The 17161-nt window shown below is 48.1% G+C and overlaps 1 protein-coding gene across 2 annotated transcripts in view; it reads left to right on the top strand.

The window, feature by feature from the left end:
- The window catches only part of Adgrg3 (adhesion G protein-coupled receptor G3), a 26795-nt gene extending 12917 nt beyond the window's left edge, over positions 1 to 13878 (top strand). For both annotated transcript variants that reach the window (XM_031340943.1, XM_031340944.1), the window contains 10 exons: positions 1831 to 1966; positions 3426 to 3572; positions 4249 to 4383; positions 4894 to 4933; positions 5061 to 5152; positions 5285 to 5397; positions 7530 to 7810; positions 7970 to 8063; positions 8375 to 8649; positions 12317 to 13878. In XM_031340943.1, the coding sequence (XP_031196803.1) occupies positions 1831 to 1966; positions 3426 to 3572; positions 4249 to 4383; positions 4894 to 4933; positions 5061 to 5152; positions 5285 to 5397; positions 7530 to 7810; positions 7970 to 8063; positions 8375 to 8649; positions 12317 to 12429 (1426 nt within the window). In that variant the 3' untranslated portion in view covers positions 12430 to 13878. The remainder of the gene's footprint in view (positions 1 to 1830; positions 1967 to 3425; positions 3573 to 4248; positions 4384 to 4893; positions 4934 to 5060; positions 5153 to 5284; positions 5398 to 7529; positions 7811 to 7969; positions 8064 to 8374; positions 8650 to 12316) is intronic.
- The last annotated feature ends 3283 nt before the right edge of the window (positions 13879 to 17161 follow it).

A 17161-nucleotide genomic window follows, 5' to 3' on the forward strand; every position in this document is an offset into this window, starting at 1 on the left:
GTAGAATTAGGTTTGTGTGGATTTGTTGAAAGATTACTTTCTTGCTTCTTCTAGAGTGTAGTTTTGCTTCTTGTGTTGATGTTTTCCATCTATTATCCTTTGTAGGACTGGATTTGTGGAAAGATATTGTGTAAATTTTGTTTTGTCATGGAATATCTTGTTTTCTCCATCTATGGTAATTGAGAGTTTTGCTGGGTATAGTAGCCTGGGCTGGCATTTGTGTTCTTGTAGGAAGATGTATCTTTTAAAGTGTAAAACATATGATTATTATTGTGTTTATGATGTGGGCAGGGCCATACATGTCACTGCACACTTGTGGTGGTCAGAGGACAACTTTGTCCAGTCAGTTTTCCCTTTCCACCTTTTAAAAAAAAAAGGTTTATTCATTTTATTTATATAAGTATACTGTCTTCAGAAACACCAGAAGAGAGCCTCAGATCCCATTATAGATGGTTGTGAGCCACCATGAGGTTGCTGGGAATTGAACTCAGGACCTCAGGAAGAGCAGTCAGTGCTCTTAACTACTGAGCCATATCTCCAGCCCCTCCCCTTTCCACCTTTAGGTGGGTTCTGGGAATCACACTCAGGTCATCAGGCTTGCTCGACATGTGCCTTTGTCCACAGAGGCATGTTGCTGGTCTATGGCCCAGTTTTCTTCCCCACCCCCTTTCTCCTTTTCTCTTTTTGTTGTGCCTCAGTTTTCAAATACTGAATTTCTACTATATAATTAGCACTCAATAAATGTGTTCAAAGAGATTTATTCAAATAAAATATACAAAGCCAAAAGCGCACAAAAGTTCAGCATCACTGGTCATTAAAGAGATGCAAATCAAAGCCACCAGAAGACACTTCTTTGTAACCATAAGGTATAGTTACAAACAATAATAGAAAGCTGGGCATGGTGTTGCACACCTTTAGTCGCAGTATTCAGGGGACAGAAGCAGGCCGATCTCTGAGTTTGAGGTCAGCCTGGTCTACAGAATGAGTTCCAGGGCAGCCAGTGATACACAGAGAAACACTGTCTCAAAACAAAAACAAAAACAAAAACAAAAAAAATGTAAAACGAAACCCTTGTGTTGGCAAAGCTATGGAGCTGGTTGGAATGTTCATACGCTGCAGGTGTGGGTGTGAGATTGCAGCTGCTATGGAACACCATCCAGCGGCTGAGTGAGAAGCTATATGGAGAATTACCATAGGACTTAACAACTCTACTCATGGGTGTGTGCCAAGGGAACTTAAAATAAGTCTTCCACGAAGGGTCATACGTGCGTTTACACAGCAGCCCCACTCACAGCAGCGGAAAGGTAGGTGTTCTTGTTTGCTTTCTGTTGCTGTGATAAACACCACAGCCCAAAGCAACTCTTATAAGGACAACATTTAGTTGGGGCTGGCTTACAGGTTCAGAGGTTCAGTCCATCATCATCAAGGCAGGAAATATGACAGTGTCCAGGCAGGCATGGTGCAGGGGAGCTGGGAGTTCTGAAGGCAACCAGAAGACAGTCTTCCAGGCAGCTAGGGTGAGGGTCTCAAAACCCACACCTACAGTGACACACTTCCTCTAGGAAGGCCACACCACCTAAATAGTGCCACTCCCTGAGCCAAACATATTCAAACACATGAGTCTATGGGGGCCCGACCTATTCAAACCACTACAGATATCCAATCTTTATCCGGACTCCTTCAGGGTCAATTCTGAAATCACTCCTCTTCTTCACCTTAAGAGCCCAACGTCTCTGGTATTCTGGATTCACTATCACCCCAAGAGCCTGCTGAGTGGATGGCTGGCTCAGTCTGCAAACTCCTCCTCCCCCACCTTCTTGCCCCTTGCAGATACTGGTTGAACTATGAGTCCTACCTGCTGGAGAATTCCATGGAGACTGTGGACATGCCTTTTGTTAAGGCATTGATCCAGAACATCAGCACGGATGTCTCAGAAGACCTGCTGTACTCTCTGATGCCCTCCCAGGTGAAGAGCTTCTTCTTGGCTGGCTTAGACCTCTGCTGGTGCCCATTAAAGCTTATCCCTCCTCAATCCTATTCAGCATAGCTGTCAGTGAATTAACTGAAGGAGTGGAACCTGGTGGTGGATTAGCCAGGGTGCTGGGAGATTCATGAACTGGCCCTCCTACCACTGCCCCTGATGTCCTCAGGAAGTCTCCTCTCTCCTAGAGCCCTGGGGTGCTCACCTGGAGATGAACCTCTGGATTCCTCCAAGCCTAAAGTGCCCATTAACCTCTCTGTCAGAGCACATAGCCGAAGTCAGAGTTAAGGGCACGCTTGGCTTCAGAGAGATGGAATGGAAGGGGTCTACATTTACACTGGTCCGGATGCAAACCCCATCTCTGCCCTTATAGCCATTGCCTTTGTGGGTTGCATTTACTTTTCTGATCCTTGGTTTTCCCACCTGTAAATGATGAGAGTATTGGCCACATTCAAGAGTATCAGAAGCCAAGTAGGATGATGCATAATTATCCTCCCGACACTCAGGAGGCAGAGTCAGGAGGCTTGCTCCTGAGCTCCAGGCCAGCACAGGCTATACAGTTAGCCTCTTTCTCAAAACAAAACAAAAAGAAATGTAAACAACAACAAAATAAAACAAGTCATAAACATATTGGAAAGAACATCTGAGTTAATACCAAGACATTCTTGGTCCAGCAAGGGCTCAGCATCCCTACAGAGAGGAAGTTGAGGATAGAGGTCCAGGGAGCTGGCTGAGTTGCTCATCAGCCTCTTGTGATGCTGTGTCCTCCGGGTAGGATCCTCACTGGGCCAAGACATTACCCATACATCCTTTTTGACAAGATCTGAACCTGGAAGGTGAAACTGGGGTTTTAGCTCCAACTTTTGGTCCTCTGTTCCCATAAACATGGATCCTTCTGAAGCAGGGACCTAGTGGGTGCGGGCTGAAGTTCTAGGGTACCCAGGACGTCAGAAACTAGACAAAGAATGGCTGGTGATCTCTTCAGAGGTTTGTTCTAACATTCTAACTATGCATGGTTTCTAAACTGCTTCACTGTTGGGTAGAAGGGGGCTTCACAGTCAAGGTAAGCACTAGTCTCCCACACCATTCTCCTCTCACTTCTTTCTGGGACACCCCTCATTGCACACACACACACACACACACACACACACACACACACACACTTAAAAGCAGAGCATGTCTGTACCAATATAGACATGCTCTGCTGATCCCTGTGATGGGGAAACTGGGGCTCCATGGTTAATGACCAAGGGCCCAGCCCATAAGGAGCAGAGCATGGACTTAGCCAGATGCTCTGTGTCCCAGCCGCAAGCTAAAAAGTCCTCAGATGCTGCCCCTCTACTTGGCCTGCTACAGTTTTGCTCCCAACTGGAGTGGTAGTGACATCTGACTTGGGGCTGGAATCCTGAGGGGAAGTTGGGAGCTGCTGGATCCCTGCTTACAGATCCCGAGGCAGGTGATGCAGAATGAGGAACAGCCTGCTGACAGAGTCCGACTTCCCAAGAGCCTGTTTGGAGCCCTGCCTGGCAACAGGTCTGCAGTCCGGTTGGCCATAACTGTTCTAGACATTGGTGCAGGAAATGTCTTTAAGGTAAGAAGCCTGCTGGGAGCCCAGGAAGCTGCAGTGTTAAATGCTCAGGGTCCCTTAGATTGTCTCTAAGGCATCCAGGTCATCCAAGAACCATTTTTATAGTCTGTGACCTGAAGACTAATCTGATACCTTGACATCAGCACCTGCCGACTGTGTATGACGTCCAGGTGTGCTCGTGTATGCTTGTGAGTCCTTGCACATGCATACATACACATGCCCTTCCATATTCCTGAGTGCATTTAATCAGGTGTGCTCAGATGTGATTGTTGTTTACATGGGTAAATATACTATCCCTTGCCAGTGCATGCCGATGCATGTTCCTGAGGCATGCATCCATCCATGTAAGCTTACATATATGTACCCTTGGATCTAGAAGCACTTGTCCCGCCACCTGGAGGTATTCACTGGCATTTACCCCATTTCCTCGCTGATGTTAGCCTCAAGCTCTTCCAGTTCCAAGGTGACTTTTCAGCAAGGTAGTTTAGAACCTAGAGCCCAGCCCTGCTTAACCCCACCCCATTGTGTTATAGAAAGCAGCAGGTAGAAGGATGCCTTTGGCCCCTGCGTCCCTGATCCCTGATGTCCCAGGCGAGGGCATGTCCTAGAGTTGCCAAGACCCCTAGATAGAGCAGGTTAGGCCAGTCCATCCCATAGCCTCCTGCCAATCTCCTCCCAGGGCCCCAAGCTCCTTGAGGACAAGGGCAGCAGTGTGCTGAACAACCGCATGGTGGGCTTGAGTGTGGGCCAGATGCACACCACAGGGCTGTCGGAACCTGTAGAGATCACCTTCTCCCACCAGCGTCAATCACCTGTGAGTCTTCTGTCTGGGACCTGGCAGTTACTGTGGGGCACACAATACACGAGCTCTGAGAAGCCACACGTGGGACCTTGTGTCCTTTACCCTCCTACATGCATGCAGAAGAAACCATTAAGCCCATGCTCAGTTATGCCCAAAGACATCTGTCTGCTCTGCACACATGAACACATGTACCCCCCTATACCCTCCCACCCCCATGTACATAAATGGGTGGGGACCTGGAGAACCCATCTGCATACATGCTTTCCAACCCCAACAGACAATGATCCTGAAGGCAGGCATGCACGCACAGACAGGCAAACCCTCTTTGCCATATATGTTGTATACCCCATGTGCACAATGGTCCAAGGAGCATCATCAACCGATGTAGTCAGTCTCCCCATGTAGGCTACGAAGAGCTTCCTCTTAGGGCACATGCTGACAGACCCCTGGTAATGCCCCATCTTCTCTTCTTTCCCCCTTTTCTATCTCCCTCGTCTTCTGACTCACACTCTCTGGTTTCAGAATGTGATCCTCACCTGTGTATTCTGGGATATGGCTAAAGGTAGGGTTGGAAGACCTTTCTAGAATGACAAAAGAGGAAGCTACAGGCTTCTACAGGGCAGACGAAGAGGGTGGAGGCAGGCTCTCCCTTCCCTCCTCCTGAGCTCTTACTTTGCCGTGGCCCACAGGAGACTGGGACTCCCAAGGCTGCTCCACAGAGCTCGGGGATGGGAGAACTGTCTGCCGTTGTGACCACTTGACCTTCTTCGCCTTGCTGCTGGTAACAGCCCATGCCATCCTGATCGCAGTGGTCCAGCCTCTGTCCCTGGGAGAGGCTGCCTGGGCTGGCTGGGTTTTGGGAGATGTGTGGGCCTTCTTGGTGATGTGATCAGAACCCCGGGGTCATCTACAGAGGCCGATCTTGGACCTGGCCACGGCACAGACTCTCACTCGCATCTCCCAGGCGGGCAGTGCCGTCTCCATGATCTTCCTGGCCTTCACCATGGTTCTCTACGTTGCGTTCAGGTAAACGAAGATACCCCTTTTTCCTCCTGCCCTCGGGAGGTACAGGATAGGGATAAGGTGTCTTTGTTCTGTGGCCTCTCATCACCTTCTCTGGTCTTTTGTCAGCTCTCTGAGAAGCTGGGACATGGGGTTGAAGTTGAAAGAAGCAGAGACTCAACTCAGATTGGCCAAGGCAGGGCACGAGTGATCTGTGGAACTAGAAAACTCACAGCATGTGGCCTCTAGGCAGGGAAAGAACTAAGGGCTCCGGCTGAAGCCCCAGGATTGCTCTCTCCTTTCACAGCTTGCTCTCTCTCTTGTCAGGATGCCAGTTTCACCCTGGTGCCTGGAGAACTTCAGGCTCGGGTCCCAGCTCCTTAGATATTCAAGCAAAAAATGAAACTCCATGATTGAAGTCTTTAAGAACAAACATTTTGAAATAATTATAGACTAACTGGAAACTGCAAAAATAGCACAGACAGTCTGTGGCTCCTTCCTGGAACTTCCCCAAGTGTCATGTCGTATGCAAGTGTAGAGTATCATCAAAGCCAGGAAGCTGGCAGTGCCAGAGCATAGCTAAGTAGTCTCAAGACCCCTTCAGCTCCATTGCTCTAGATATCATGAGAGTGTGCGCATGTGTGTTTGTGTGTGTGTATGTGTGTGTAGTGTGTGTGCACACATATGTATGAGTATGTGTACACATGTGGATTGGGTGTATGCGCACATGTGTATGCATGGGAATACACATGTATATGTGTGTGCTGTATACATGTGCATGTATGTGTATGCATGTGTACATAGTGTGTTCATGTACATGTATATGTGTGTGGTGTGTATGTGCACGTGTGCATGCACGGGAATACACATGTCTGTGTGTGCATGTATTTGTATACATGTGTATATAGTATGTACATGTACATGCTAATGTTTATATGTGTGTGTAGTGTGTGTGTGCATACGTGTATAGTGTATGTGCACATGTGCATGCATGGGCATACACATGTCTATGTGTGTGTGTGCATGAACATGTGTATGTGTACATATGTATGTATATATGTGTGCGTGTATATCAGTGACTGTATGTGCCCGTATCCATGCAGGAGTAGGGATATGGTTTGCAAGGTCCTGTCTAAGTAAAACTACATGGTGCAGTGTTCAGAGTAGTCCTAGTTGCAACAGATGGCTGACTATTAGCCAAGTGTGTGGTTCCTGTGGGCACAGGACTGTAGGGGTCACACTCCTGGATGCTGGGTGTTCTAGGTGTGTGCATGTTTAGCTCATGAATACTCAGTTGTCTTAGGGTCTGACTTTGATCACAGGCCAACGACTGACTGGGCTACTATGGTTACAGAGTAGAACACACAGGCTAGCCTACCATTTGGCTACCCATGGATTTAAGTGACAAGGGACCAGCCACCATCTCCACAGTTACTTGTGGCTAAGTATGGGGAAGGATGCCTTTTCAGGGATACATGAGCTTCTCCAACAAGGAGCAGGCACAGGACAGACACAGGAACAGAGAGCACTGTCACTTAGCTGTCCTTAGCCAGGGTCTGGCCAAGAAACCCTTAGACCTGCTGACTTGCATGAGCCTGTGGGATCAGTCTCTGCTCGGCCTTGCCTATCCCTATCCCCTGGAGTCCAGGCTTGCTGAAACCTACCTGGAACATTCTTTGGGCTTTCCATTTTCCAGTCCAGGCATCCTTACTGTCCTCCTGTGTCTTTGTGCCTCAGTCGCTAAGAAGCCCTGGGCTTCAACCCCTGGGAGCTATACCCATGTCACGTCTCCTTGCTCCCACCCCGCCAAGTACTGGTAGAGAACACAGTCTCCAGCCCCAGCCCCATCCTCAGTGTCAATTCCTCAGTGTCACAAGTTACACAATTTAGCTAAGGAATCTGTCAAACAGTGAGGCTGGCAGGACCCAGCGAGCGTCCACAGAGCCCAGAGAGCCATGAAGGGGCTTGTGTATCAGAACCTGGGAGCTTGCACACTGACTCCTAGCAAAGGTGGGAACCGAATGGTCAGGCAGGAGTGACCATGAGGGTGACAGCAGCTGTCAGTGGCACAGAGCTGAGGCAGGAAGATGGACCAGCCTGGGCACCCCGTGTAGGCTGTGGCTCCTTGGGGCTGCTCACTAGCTCTTCTCTCCCAGGTTCTCTCTACAAAGGTTCAAGGCTGAAGATGCCCCTAAGATCCACATGGCTCTGAGCATCAGCCTGTTTCTCCTGAATCTTACCTTCTTGATCAATGTGGGGAGCAGCTCTCAAGGCCCCCCAGCCTCCTGCTGGGTCCGAGCTGCCATTTTCCACTACTTCCTGCTCTGCGTCTTCACCTGGATGGGCCTGGAGGCTTTCCACCTCTACCTGCTGGTCATTAGGGTCTTCAATACCTACTTTGGACACTATTTCCTGAAGCTGAGCCTGCTGGGCTGGGGTAGGCACAGGCTGGAGGGGTAGGAGGAGGCTGGAGGATGGATGGGATAGAGCCCAGGGGAGCCCAAAGCTCGAGTGATGGATAGCTGAAGAGACAGGAGGTGATCTCCATCAAGGGGACACCGACAATGCCAACTCGCCCCCTCCCCCTTGTCCACAGGCCTTCCTGTTCTTGTAGTTATTGGTGCTGGAAGTAGTAACAGTTATGGTGTTTACAGCATCCGCAACCAGGAGAACCGCACTTCGCTGGAGTTGTGAGTGGGGCTTAGGGAAGCAGAGGGTATGGAGCCCTTTGGAGTCACTGGAGCGAGGGAGAGGAAGAGGGCTTAGGGAGAGGCCAGCCATGTCAAGGCCTGGAAGATAGTCAGATCTAGCTGACTGGTAGTACAGCGGGTAAATGGAAGTCTGGAGTCAGAAAGGAAATAAAGGAGGAGGCCCAGGAAAGCCAACAGCAATGGTGGGGCGGGGGCATCTTCTTGGTCACTACAGATCATCCAGGGAAGTATCCTGGGGCTCAATGGTGAGGGGTTTCCTTCCAGCCCCAGCAGCTATCCACCTCCTGCAGGTGCTGGTTCCAGAAAGAGCCTGCCCTTTATGTTACTGTCCACGGCTACTTCCTTGTTACCTTCCTCTTCGGCGCTGTGGTGCTGGCTTTGGTGGCCTGGAAGATCTTCACTCTACCCAGTGTCACAGCGGGCAAAGGACAGGGGCCAACCTGGAAGTCAGTCCTAACTGTGCTGGGCCTCTCCAGCCTGGTGGGTATGACCTGGGGGCTGGCTGTTCTCACCCCCCTTGGCTTGTCCACCGTCTACATCTTCACCCTCTTAAACTCTCTGCAAGGTAAGGCTCCAGGGAGGCCACAGGCTGATTCCCTGGCACCAAAGGGCACTGGGAATTGGGGGGGAGGCGCTCTACAGATCGTAGGATTCCATAGAAGCTAGCTCAAGTCAAGGCGCTAATTTTAGATACCCAAGATTCTTTTGAGATCCAGGGCAGCAAGGGTAACTGTGATCTTGGGGCTAGTATCAGAAAGAACCACATAAATCAAAGCAGATGTTCCCACCTATTATTTCGGAGCTGAGTATTGTCTCCTATCTAGCCTCTGTGACAACTTGTTCTTCTCTCTGGTTTCCAAAATGGCTGCCTAACATGGCTGCTTACTCTGTGCTGAGTCAGATGACTAGTTCTAACTAGGAAGGCAGGGTCGTGAGATTTGATGTGACATGATATAGAATCCTTAAGAAGCTTTTAAAGTATTAGTTTTGTTTTGTTTTGTCTTGTTTTCTGCAACAAAATACCCATGGTCTTAAGATTTCATTGCTGTGAACAGACACCATGACCAAGGAAACTCTTATAAAGGCCAACATTTACTTGGGGCTGGCTTACAGGTTCAGAGGTACAGTCCATTATCATCATAGTGGGATGCATAGGAGCTTGCAGGCAGACATGGTGCTGGAAGAGCAGAGAGTTCTACATCTTCATCTGAAGGCAGCCAGGAGGAGACTTCCACACTGGGTGGAGCTTGCATACTAGGAGACCTCAAAGCTCTCCCCACAGTGACTCATTTCCTCCAACAAGGCCACATCTCTTAATAGTGCCAAACATTCAAATACATGAGTCTACAGGGCCCAAATCTATTCAAACCACAACACACAACAAAAGCGACTTAATAAAGGTCTTGTCTTGGCTCCCATTTCAAGAGTGCAGAGTATACAATGACAGGAAAGGCATGACACAACTGGTCACACCAAATGTGCTTCAGGAAAGAGACAGACAGACAGACAGACAGACCGACAGATGAGTGCTGGTGGGCCACTTTCCCTTTTTAGTCTTTAAAATTATGGTTTTTAAAATGTATCTATTTATCTACTCGTTTATGTGTGCATGCACATGTGGAGGTCAGAGGACATCCTGTGGAAGTCACTTCTTTCCTTCCACCATGAGAGTCCCAGGAATGGATCTCATGTCAGGTTTTCTGGCAAGTGCCTTTAGGCACTGAACCCTGTCCCCAAGCTTCTTTCATATTTCTTCCAGGTTCTTGGAATGGTGCGCCCAACTTTTAGGGTGGCCCTTTCCATCTGGATTAGCCGATCTAGAAACTCCCTTACAGTTATTTACTATGAGGATCAGAGGTTTGTCCCATAGGTGATTCTAAGTCCTATCAAAGTGACAGTCACTGTTAACCATTGCCCAGACAGACAGACAGACAGACAGACAGACAGACAGACATTCTGTACTTGTGTTCCACATTCATCTAAGTTAGGGTGGTCCTTGTCTCTTCTTCATGCCATGTTTCATGATGAAAGGGACCCATGTGTGGGACTCAGGAGATCTTCAATACACAGGGCACAGTTCTAAAGTCCTAAGCCAGAGGCCAGCTTCAGAAGTCCCCAGCAGAACACAAAACCATTTGCCCCAGCCAACCAGCTGGTAAAACCAGCAGTGAAATAGAAAGGGGGTATATTGAGAATAGTTATCCTGGAGGGACAGGAGAAACAGCATCCTCTGTCCTGACTTCAGGGTGATGCCAGTCTTGGGGTTATACAGGGAGGGCACAAAAGCCAGGGAAAGCAGCATACACAGCCAGGACCTTGTTAATCACTATCTTAAAACAATTATACAGGGATCTGTCTGCAATAAGAAAGTGGCTCCCACATTGGGGCAGCTTCAATTTTTGTCAAAAGATGCTGATTTCTTAGACCCGCTATTCCTAGAATCCAAAGTGGGTACAGGAGAGGAAGACTCAGAGAAAAGGACAGGTCAGAAAGGCAGGGCGGGGTGCGTAGGTCTTCCCACGTAGTATGTCGCTGGAGACCAGCAGTACCATTTCTGTGCTCTGGAACAGGATCCTGCAAAAGCTGCTGGTTAATAATCTACTCTTTATATCAGCCTCCAGGGAAGGATTGAGGTTTTTTAGACAAACACTCCTTAAATGTTTAGCATGTCTGTGTGCAGAGTTGAAGCCAGTCTGACCCAGTTTAAGGTAGTGAAGGGGAGACATGCCAAACTTTAACCCTGTGACACATTGGAATCTGCTGGCCCTGGTGAAAAGCCATGTTCTTAGCACAGCGGCCTCCGCTTTGTTACAGATGCTGTATTGATTGCAGTAGAAATCAATACCATAGACACTCTCACATGAAGGACCTGGACTTAAATTTTATACATGCATTGTGTGGGCTGTGGGCAAATGTCATTAAACTAGGAAGGGATCATAGAAAGGAAAAAGAGGTTTGAAGGAAGAGGGTGGGGAGAAGGCAACGGACTACAGAGGAGGTGACTCAGGCACTATGGGGAGGGGAAGGGTACAGCTGGGTGACAGAGGTGGAGAGGGAGAGCAACCCAAACAAACGCCACAGGGAGTCCCTGGAGAGGTGGCTCAGTGCTTGAAAGCACTGGCTTCCTTTGCAGGGAGCTCCCTCTGGCTCCCTCTGGCTCCCTCTGGCTCGCTCTGGCACAAAACACCCATGCAATGTACTTACATGGAGGCAAAAAACAAAACAAAACAAAACTCATACACAAAATAAAAACAATTTTCTTTAAGAAAAGAAAACACTACAATAAAATTACTGCTTTCTATGTTAATTTTAAAAATCAAACAAGCAATAGGCTGGGGAGATGGCCCCGAGTTTAAGAGCACTTGCAGCTCTCACAGAGATCCTAGGCTTAGTTCCCAATACCCATACAGGAGGTTCCCAACCATGTGTAATTCCAGATTCAGTGACTCCAATGCCCTCTTCTGGCTTTTGCAGCTACATACATGTAGGCAAAACATTCACACATAAAAAAAAAAAATCGTAAAAAGCAATACACATATACACACATATACACACATATGCCACAACACACATACACACACATACATACACACACACAAAATTGCTTTAGGGTCATCTAAGGTGGTTCCCAGAAAAATAATCACAAGCACACATTTAGAAAAATCCTAGAGGTTTAGAATGGGGAAGAGAGGCATCTAGAACTTAGAGGTGACATCATTCTTCTTGCATGGGCAACGTTCATATTTAAGACTGCACATCTCATTCTGACGAGTCTACATTGTTCAGTTTTCTTATCATCCTTCCATGCACAGCAGAGCCCTGGTGCCTTTTAAGTTCTCAACATTGTTTCTGTTGTGTAGTGTTTTCATTATAAATCCCCTTTAACACAGTCAGTTCTATACTTTAGTTTTCTATATGCTACTAAACCTCCTTTTTCATCTTGCTGACATGCATCCTCTAGTAATCCTTTATAAAAGGATGGGGGGTGGGGAGACCAATGGTTTTATACATCTGAGAATACTTTTGTTTTCTTCTTCCTTTTTGGTGATAGATATGTGTGCAATTTATTTCAAAGCCAGTGTTTGTGGTCTCTAATGTTTTTATTTAACTCTCTTTAAGGAACGGGTTTTATTTTTGCCTAACTTTTTCATTAAGTGCTTTAACAATTATAGTGGAGTCCCTTCTGTGTCCCTGCCTGGTCCAGGCTCACTGAAACCCTCTCTTCACCACAGGACTCTTCATCTTCTGCTGGTTCATCATTCTCTACTTCCCAACTCAGAGCACCACAGCCTCCTCCTCTGGCACTGCCCGCATGGACCAGGCCCACTTTGTGTCCCAGGAGTAGTCTATAGGTGACTGCAGTTGCCTCTCACCTCTGGCTGGTTTGTGTGACTTGAACAGCTACCTACTTCCTTCTGGACTCCATTGCCTTCTCTGTACATGGTGTCTAAGGAGGGAGAGGATGGGGACCAAGCTGGGCCATGTGGCTTCAAAGTTCCCATTCAGGAGGCTGGAGACATGACTTGTAGAAGATACTGGTTCAGTTCCCAGCACCCACATGGCATCTCTCAGCTGTCTGTGATTCTGGTTCTAGGAGATCTGACACTCTCTCTCCTCTAGCCTCTGAAGGGCACCAGGCATGAGGTGCTGCATATATACATGTGCAGGCAAAAACACTCATACATATAAAAAGAAATTAAAAAAATATTCTAAAAGCTCCCATTCAGATGTGTTCATGGGTCCAAAAAACCACAAATGCAGATCTGCAGGACTCAAAGGTCCCTATAAAGCCTTGGAGCCCCTGCCAACAGTGTTATCTTTACGCCTGTTGCTATGATGACAGATCTCTAGACCTAAGCAGCTGTTTTCACAGGACCACCTCTAATTTCACCAGGAGCCTGAGTCAAAGAGGGTAGAGTTGGTGAGACCCGTTAAAGAAAGTCCAAGCTTTCCCTCTTCCCCTGTCACTCCTCTGAGGAACACTCGGGAGGCCATTGCTCTGTATGTACTAAGGGAGCGGAGGATAGTGGTAGAGGCAGGCAGATTTCTGAGTTCCAGGCCAGCCTGGTCTACAGAGTGAGTTCCAGGTCAGCCAGGGCTACACAGAGAAACCATGTCTCAAAAAACAAAAAAACAAAACAAAACAAACAAACATAAAAGAACTCCTTTGACTTTCTTGCTGGGCAATGGGTGGCGCACGCCTTTAATCCTAACACTTGGGAGGCAGAGGCAGGTGGATTTCTGCGTTCAAGACCAGCCTGGTCTACAGAGTGAGTTCTAGGACAGCCAGGACTACACAGAGAAACCCTGTCTCGAAAAAAATAAAAAACAAAAACCAACCAATCAACAACAACAAAAAAAAGGGAGTAGAGGATAGTTTTGTTTAGGGCTATGATCATCTTTGCTGCCCAGTCGGCTCGTCCTCATTGCTTACTGCGCCAATGAGGGTTGAGGTCCTTCTCGGTGCCCAGGACACTTGTAGAAAATGTCACTGAGCAAGGAAGCTTCCAGCAACATCCCCCACCACTTGTCCTACTTGGCTGCCAGGCGTGTGGTGCAATTCTGATCTGCTGTCATTGTCGGGGCAGAGGTAGAGATCCAGAGCTCGAGGCATGCCTGCTCCATCTATCTACGGCTGAGGGGGAAAGGAGAGAATAGGCAGCTCTTCCCCACCATGTCTGTACTCTGGACAGCCTTACCAACCATTTCAACCCAGCCTGAACATCAGGCCTGGCCATGCCAAGCTAATAACTGTCACACATTTAAATAAACACATAATTGTTGGCTGAGCAAATGGATGTATCTGTTTCCATTAACCTGACAGGACTCCTAAAGAAAGGGATGCCTCAGGCAGGATTGGGAGCAAGGGAGGGAGGGAGGGAGAGAGAGATCTAAATGTAGATTTAAGCATAGAGGCTAGAAGGCCAGAAGTGATAGAGCATATGGCTCCTCAAGAGAGAGCTCCCGATTCAATGACCTAGCAGTCTCCATGGATATTTGTGTGATTTGGGTGGCTCTGGGTTACAACTTAAGCAGTTGGTAAGGAACTTCCTTTTCTTTTCTTCCTCCTTTTGGATAAAAAGAGATCATACATTTTCTCCAGAGATGCTGTGTAGGTCTATTATCTGATCAGATAAAACCGTGGGTCATGGGGCTGCACAAGAGAGTAAATGGGGTTACTAGACTGCTATAGGTTTCCAGTTGGAAAAGGAAAACCACCATATACGCTCAGCTTTGGAGCACAGTTTTTTGCTGTGTTAGTGTTCTTATTTGAAATGCCTCTGAAAAGAGTAGCTGTGCTATATGGGCAGCCCTCACAGCCAGTGTTCATTGTGCTGGAATGCTGGACGCTCTGCTGTCGAATGTCTTCAATCAGATTCTGAGGTGAGGGGCTCCTTCCCTCCCATATCCCCTCAATTCCCCTCTTCCTCCAGCCTCAATGAGAAGCAAAAAAAAAACCTCAGCAGGAATAATAAAGAGAGCCAGATCCGGTGGGTTGCACCTATAATCCCAGCACTCAAGAGGCAAAGGTGTTGATCATCACAAGTTCAAGGCTAGTTTAGGATACATGGTGAGACGTTGTCTCAAAAAAAAAAAAAAGTAACAGAAATGTGGGAGCTAACTTTTTTTTTTTTTAATTTATGTATACGGGTACTTTTGTCTGTGTGTACTCTGCACACCAGAAGATGGCATCAAACAGTTGCGAGCTGCTATGTGGGTGCTGGGAATTTGAACGCAGGCCCTGTGGAAGATCAGCGAGTGCTTAACCACTGAGCCATCTCTCTCCAGGCCCTGTGATCTTTATTGTCAACTTGATTGCATCTGGAACCAACCAAAACCAACCTGTAAGAGATTTTCTAGGACAGATTTTTGGAAACGGGAAGACCCATTCTAAGTGAGTGGCACCTTCTGGGGGCATCCCAGATAAAAGGGCGAGAAAGAAAGAAGTTTTGCTTTTTGCCTGCTTGCCCTCACTCTGGGTGGCAGGTCCATCTCCCCTGCTGCTGTGGCATCCCTTGGTGATAGGAGAACCAACTTCTTTGGGAATCCAATGTAGACTGAAGACCAAGAAGCTCTTCAGGAATCTCCCAGGCTTTCATCCATGGATTGGGACTGCCAAAGCATGCAGGGATTCCCAGATTCCAGAGTGAGACAGTCAGTCATTGCTGGAGTACCTAAACCAAATTCTTCCTGTAAACCAACCAAACTCCCATGTATATTCATTTATTAGTTCTGTCCCTTTAGAGGACCCTGACTAATACAGAGCTGTAGTGAGGAGACACATACCTGCCTTGCTTGGCCTGCAGAGCACTCCTCACCTCCCTCCCCAGGCCTTTCTCTCTACTTAGCTTCCTGCCCCCAGCTAGCCAGTAGATGTGGCTATGGCCCCTTCCTGCCCAACTGGGTATGATGGTAGCCCTGGGAACATCTCTATTTCCTGACTTGTGGCTTACAACAGGAAAGAAGGCAAGAAGGCTGCCGTGGTGCTCCGGAAGAGGATCCTGTGGTTTCGGACACGGTGAACCATAGTCTGTTTTGGTGGACAGGTTTGGGGCCTTTGGGTCTTATCGACACAGATGTTTCTCATGCCTCAGAGCTGATGTTGAAGTTATCTGAGAAATAGCTGTGCTCCAGACTCTGACAGGCCTGAATTTGAGTCTTGGCTCTGCTACTTGGGAGCTGTGTGACATTGGGCATGTAGTCTCGCCTCTCAGAGCCTAAAATAAAATAGGTATTACAGAGTCCCTGCCTTGACCTGAGAGGAATAAGGAATGTGGAAAAAAATAAATGGCCAGCCCCGATTCCTAGTGATCCCCCATTCTTCCCCCACCCCTCCACTTAAGGAATGACTGACCAAGGGTGCTGGGGTGTGAACATGAGGTTAGAGAGAGACAGCAAGCTTGTCTATTCAAAGCCCTCCACAGGTTGGGCTGAAGCCAGAGTGGCAGTTCTGGGATGCCAGTTCCACTCAGGACCAGGAATTCAGGATTCTGGATTTAGGAGAGCACATGCCTGGAATCCACACTCAAAAGCATGCAGAACCAATGACAAAACAGTGGGCAATGCTGACGGAGACTTGGAGGCAGGAGCATGTCGAGTTGCAGGTCAGCCTGGGCTACTCTGGGAATTTAATGAGAACTAGCCCCATAGGCTCATATATTCAAATGTTTAGTCCCTAGATGATCAACTGTTGGAAGGATTAGGAGGTGTGGCCAGAAGTCACCCAGAAGGGCTGGGTGACTCTTCTCCAACAACCAGGGAGGAGCTGTGGGTTGGGGCATCTCATTTTCTAGAATCCCCAAGAAAAGCAGCTCCCAGCACATAGCAGAGATTCTAGGCTGAATCCAAGAGCATCCTAAATATACCCAGCAAGGACTGATAGGCAGAACTCTTCTGCCGTTGCCTGGCAACAGCAGCTGCCCAGGAGGGAACATCTGTTTAGAAGAACCAGGGTCCCAAGGTGGGATATGGTGAGCTGTCTCTGCCTCTGCAGCTTCTGGTGACCTGGAAAGCAAGACCTCTATTGCTGCCTCAGGACCATGGCAGAGTGGTTTCCTGAGATGTTACTTTCAGTGCTGCCCAGTGCCTGATCCCTGCCTTCAATGAAGTGTGACTAAACCAGAGCTTGCCCTGCCCTGCCCTGCCCTGCCCTGTTGATGGTCATGGTGGAAGTATCCCTACCTCTGGTTCTTACTCGTTGCTCTGTGCTGCCTGTGCACTTCATAGCAAGCTTTTTAAGTTTATTACAAGACATGTGGTGGTGGCGGTGGCGGCTGCACCTGTGGCTCATGCCTTTAATCCCAGAGTTCAGCGTTCAGGAAGCAGAGGCAAGCAGGTGGATCTCTGTGAGTTCAAGGCCACCCTGGGCTGTTACACAGAGAAACCCCGTCTCAAAAATAAACAAACAAACAACCCATGAGAAACAGGATGTGTTTGCTGTATGCTCTCATTAAATATCTTAACATTGAAATACATGAAATTCTTCCCAAATTAGCGTACTAATCCAAAGCAATCCAAATTGTGATCCCTGTTGATTTTCCCAAGATTGGGGCCTGGCAGCTCATAGATCCAGCCAC

The sequence above is a fragment of the Mastomys coucha genome, unplaced genomic scaffold, assembly GCF_008632895.1.
Source record: "Mastomys coucha isolate ucsf_1 unplaced genomic scaffold, UCSF_Mcou_1 pScaffold22, whole genome shotgun sequence".
NCBI classification, from domain to species: domain Eukaryota; kingdom Metazoa; phylum Chordata; class Mammalia; order Rodentia; family Muridae; genus Mastomys; species Mastomys coucha.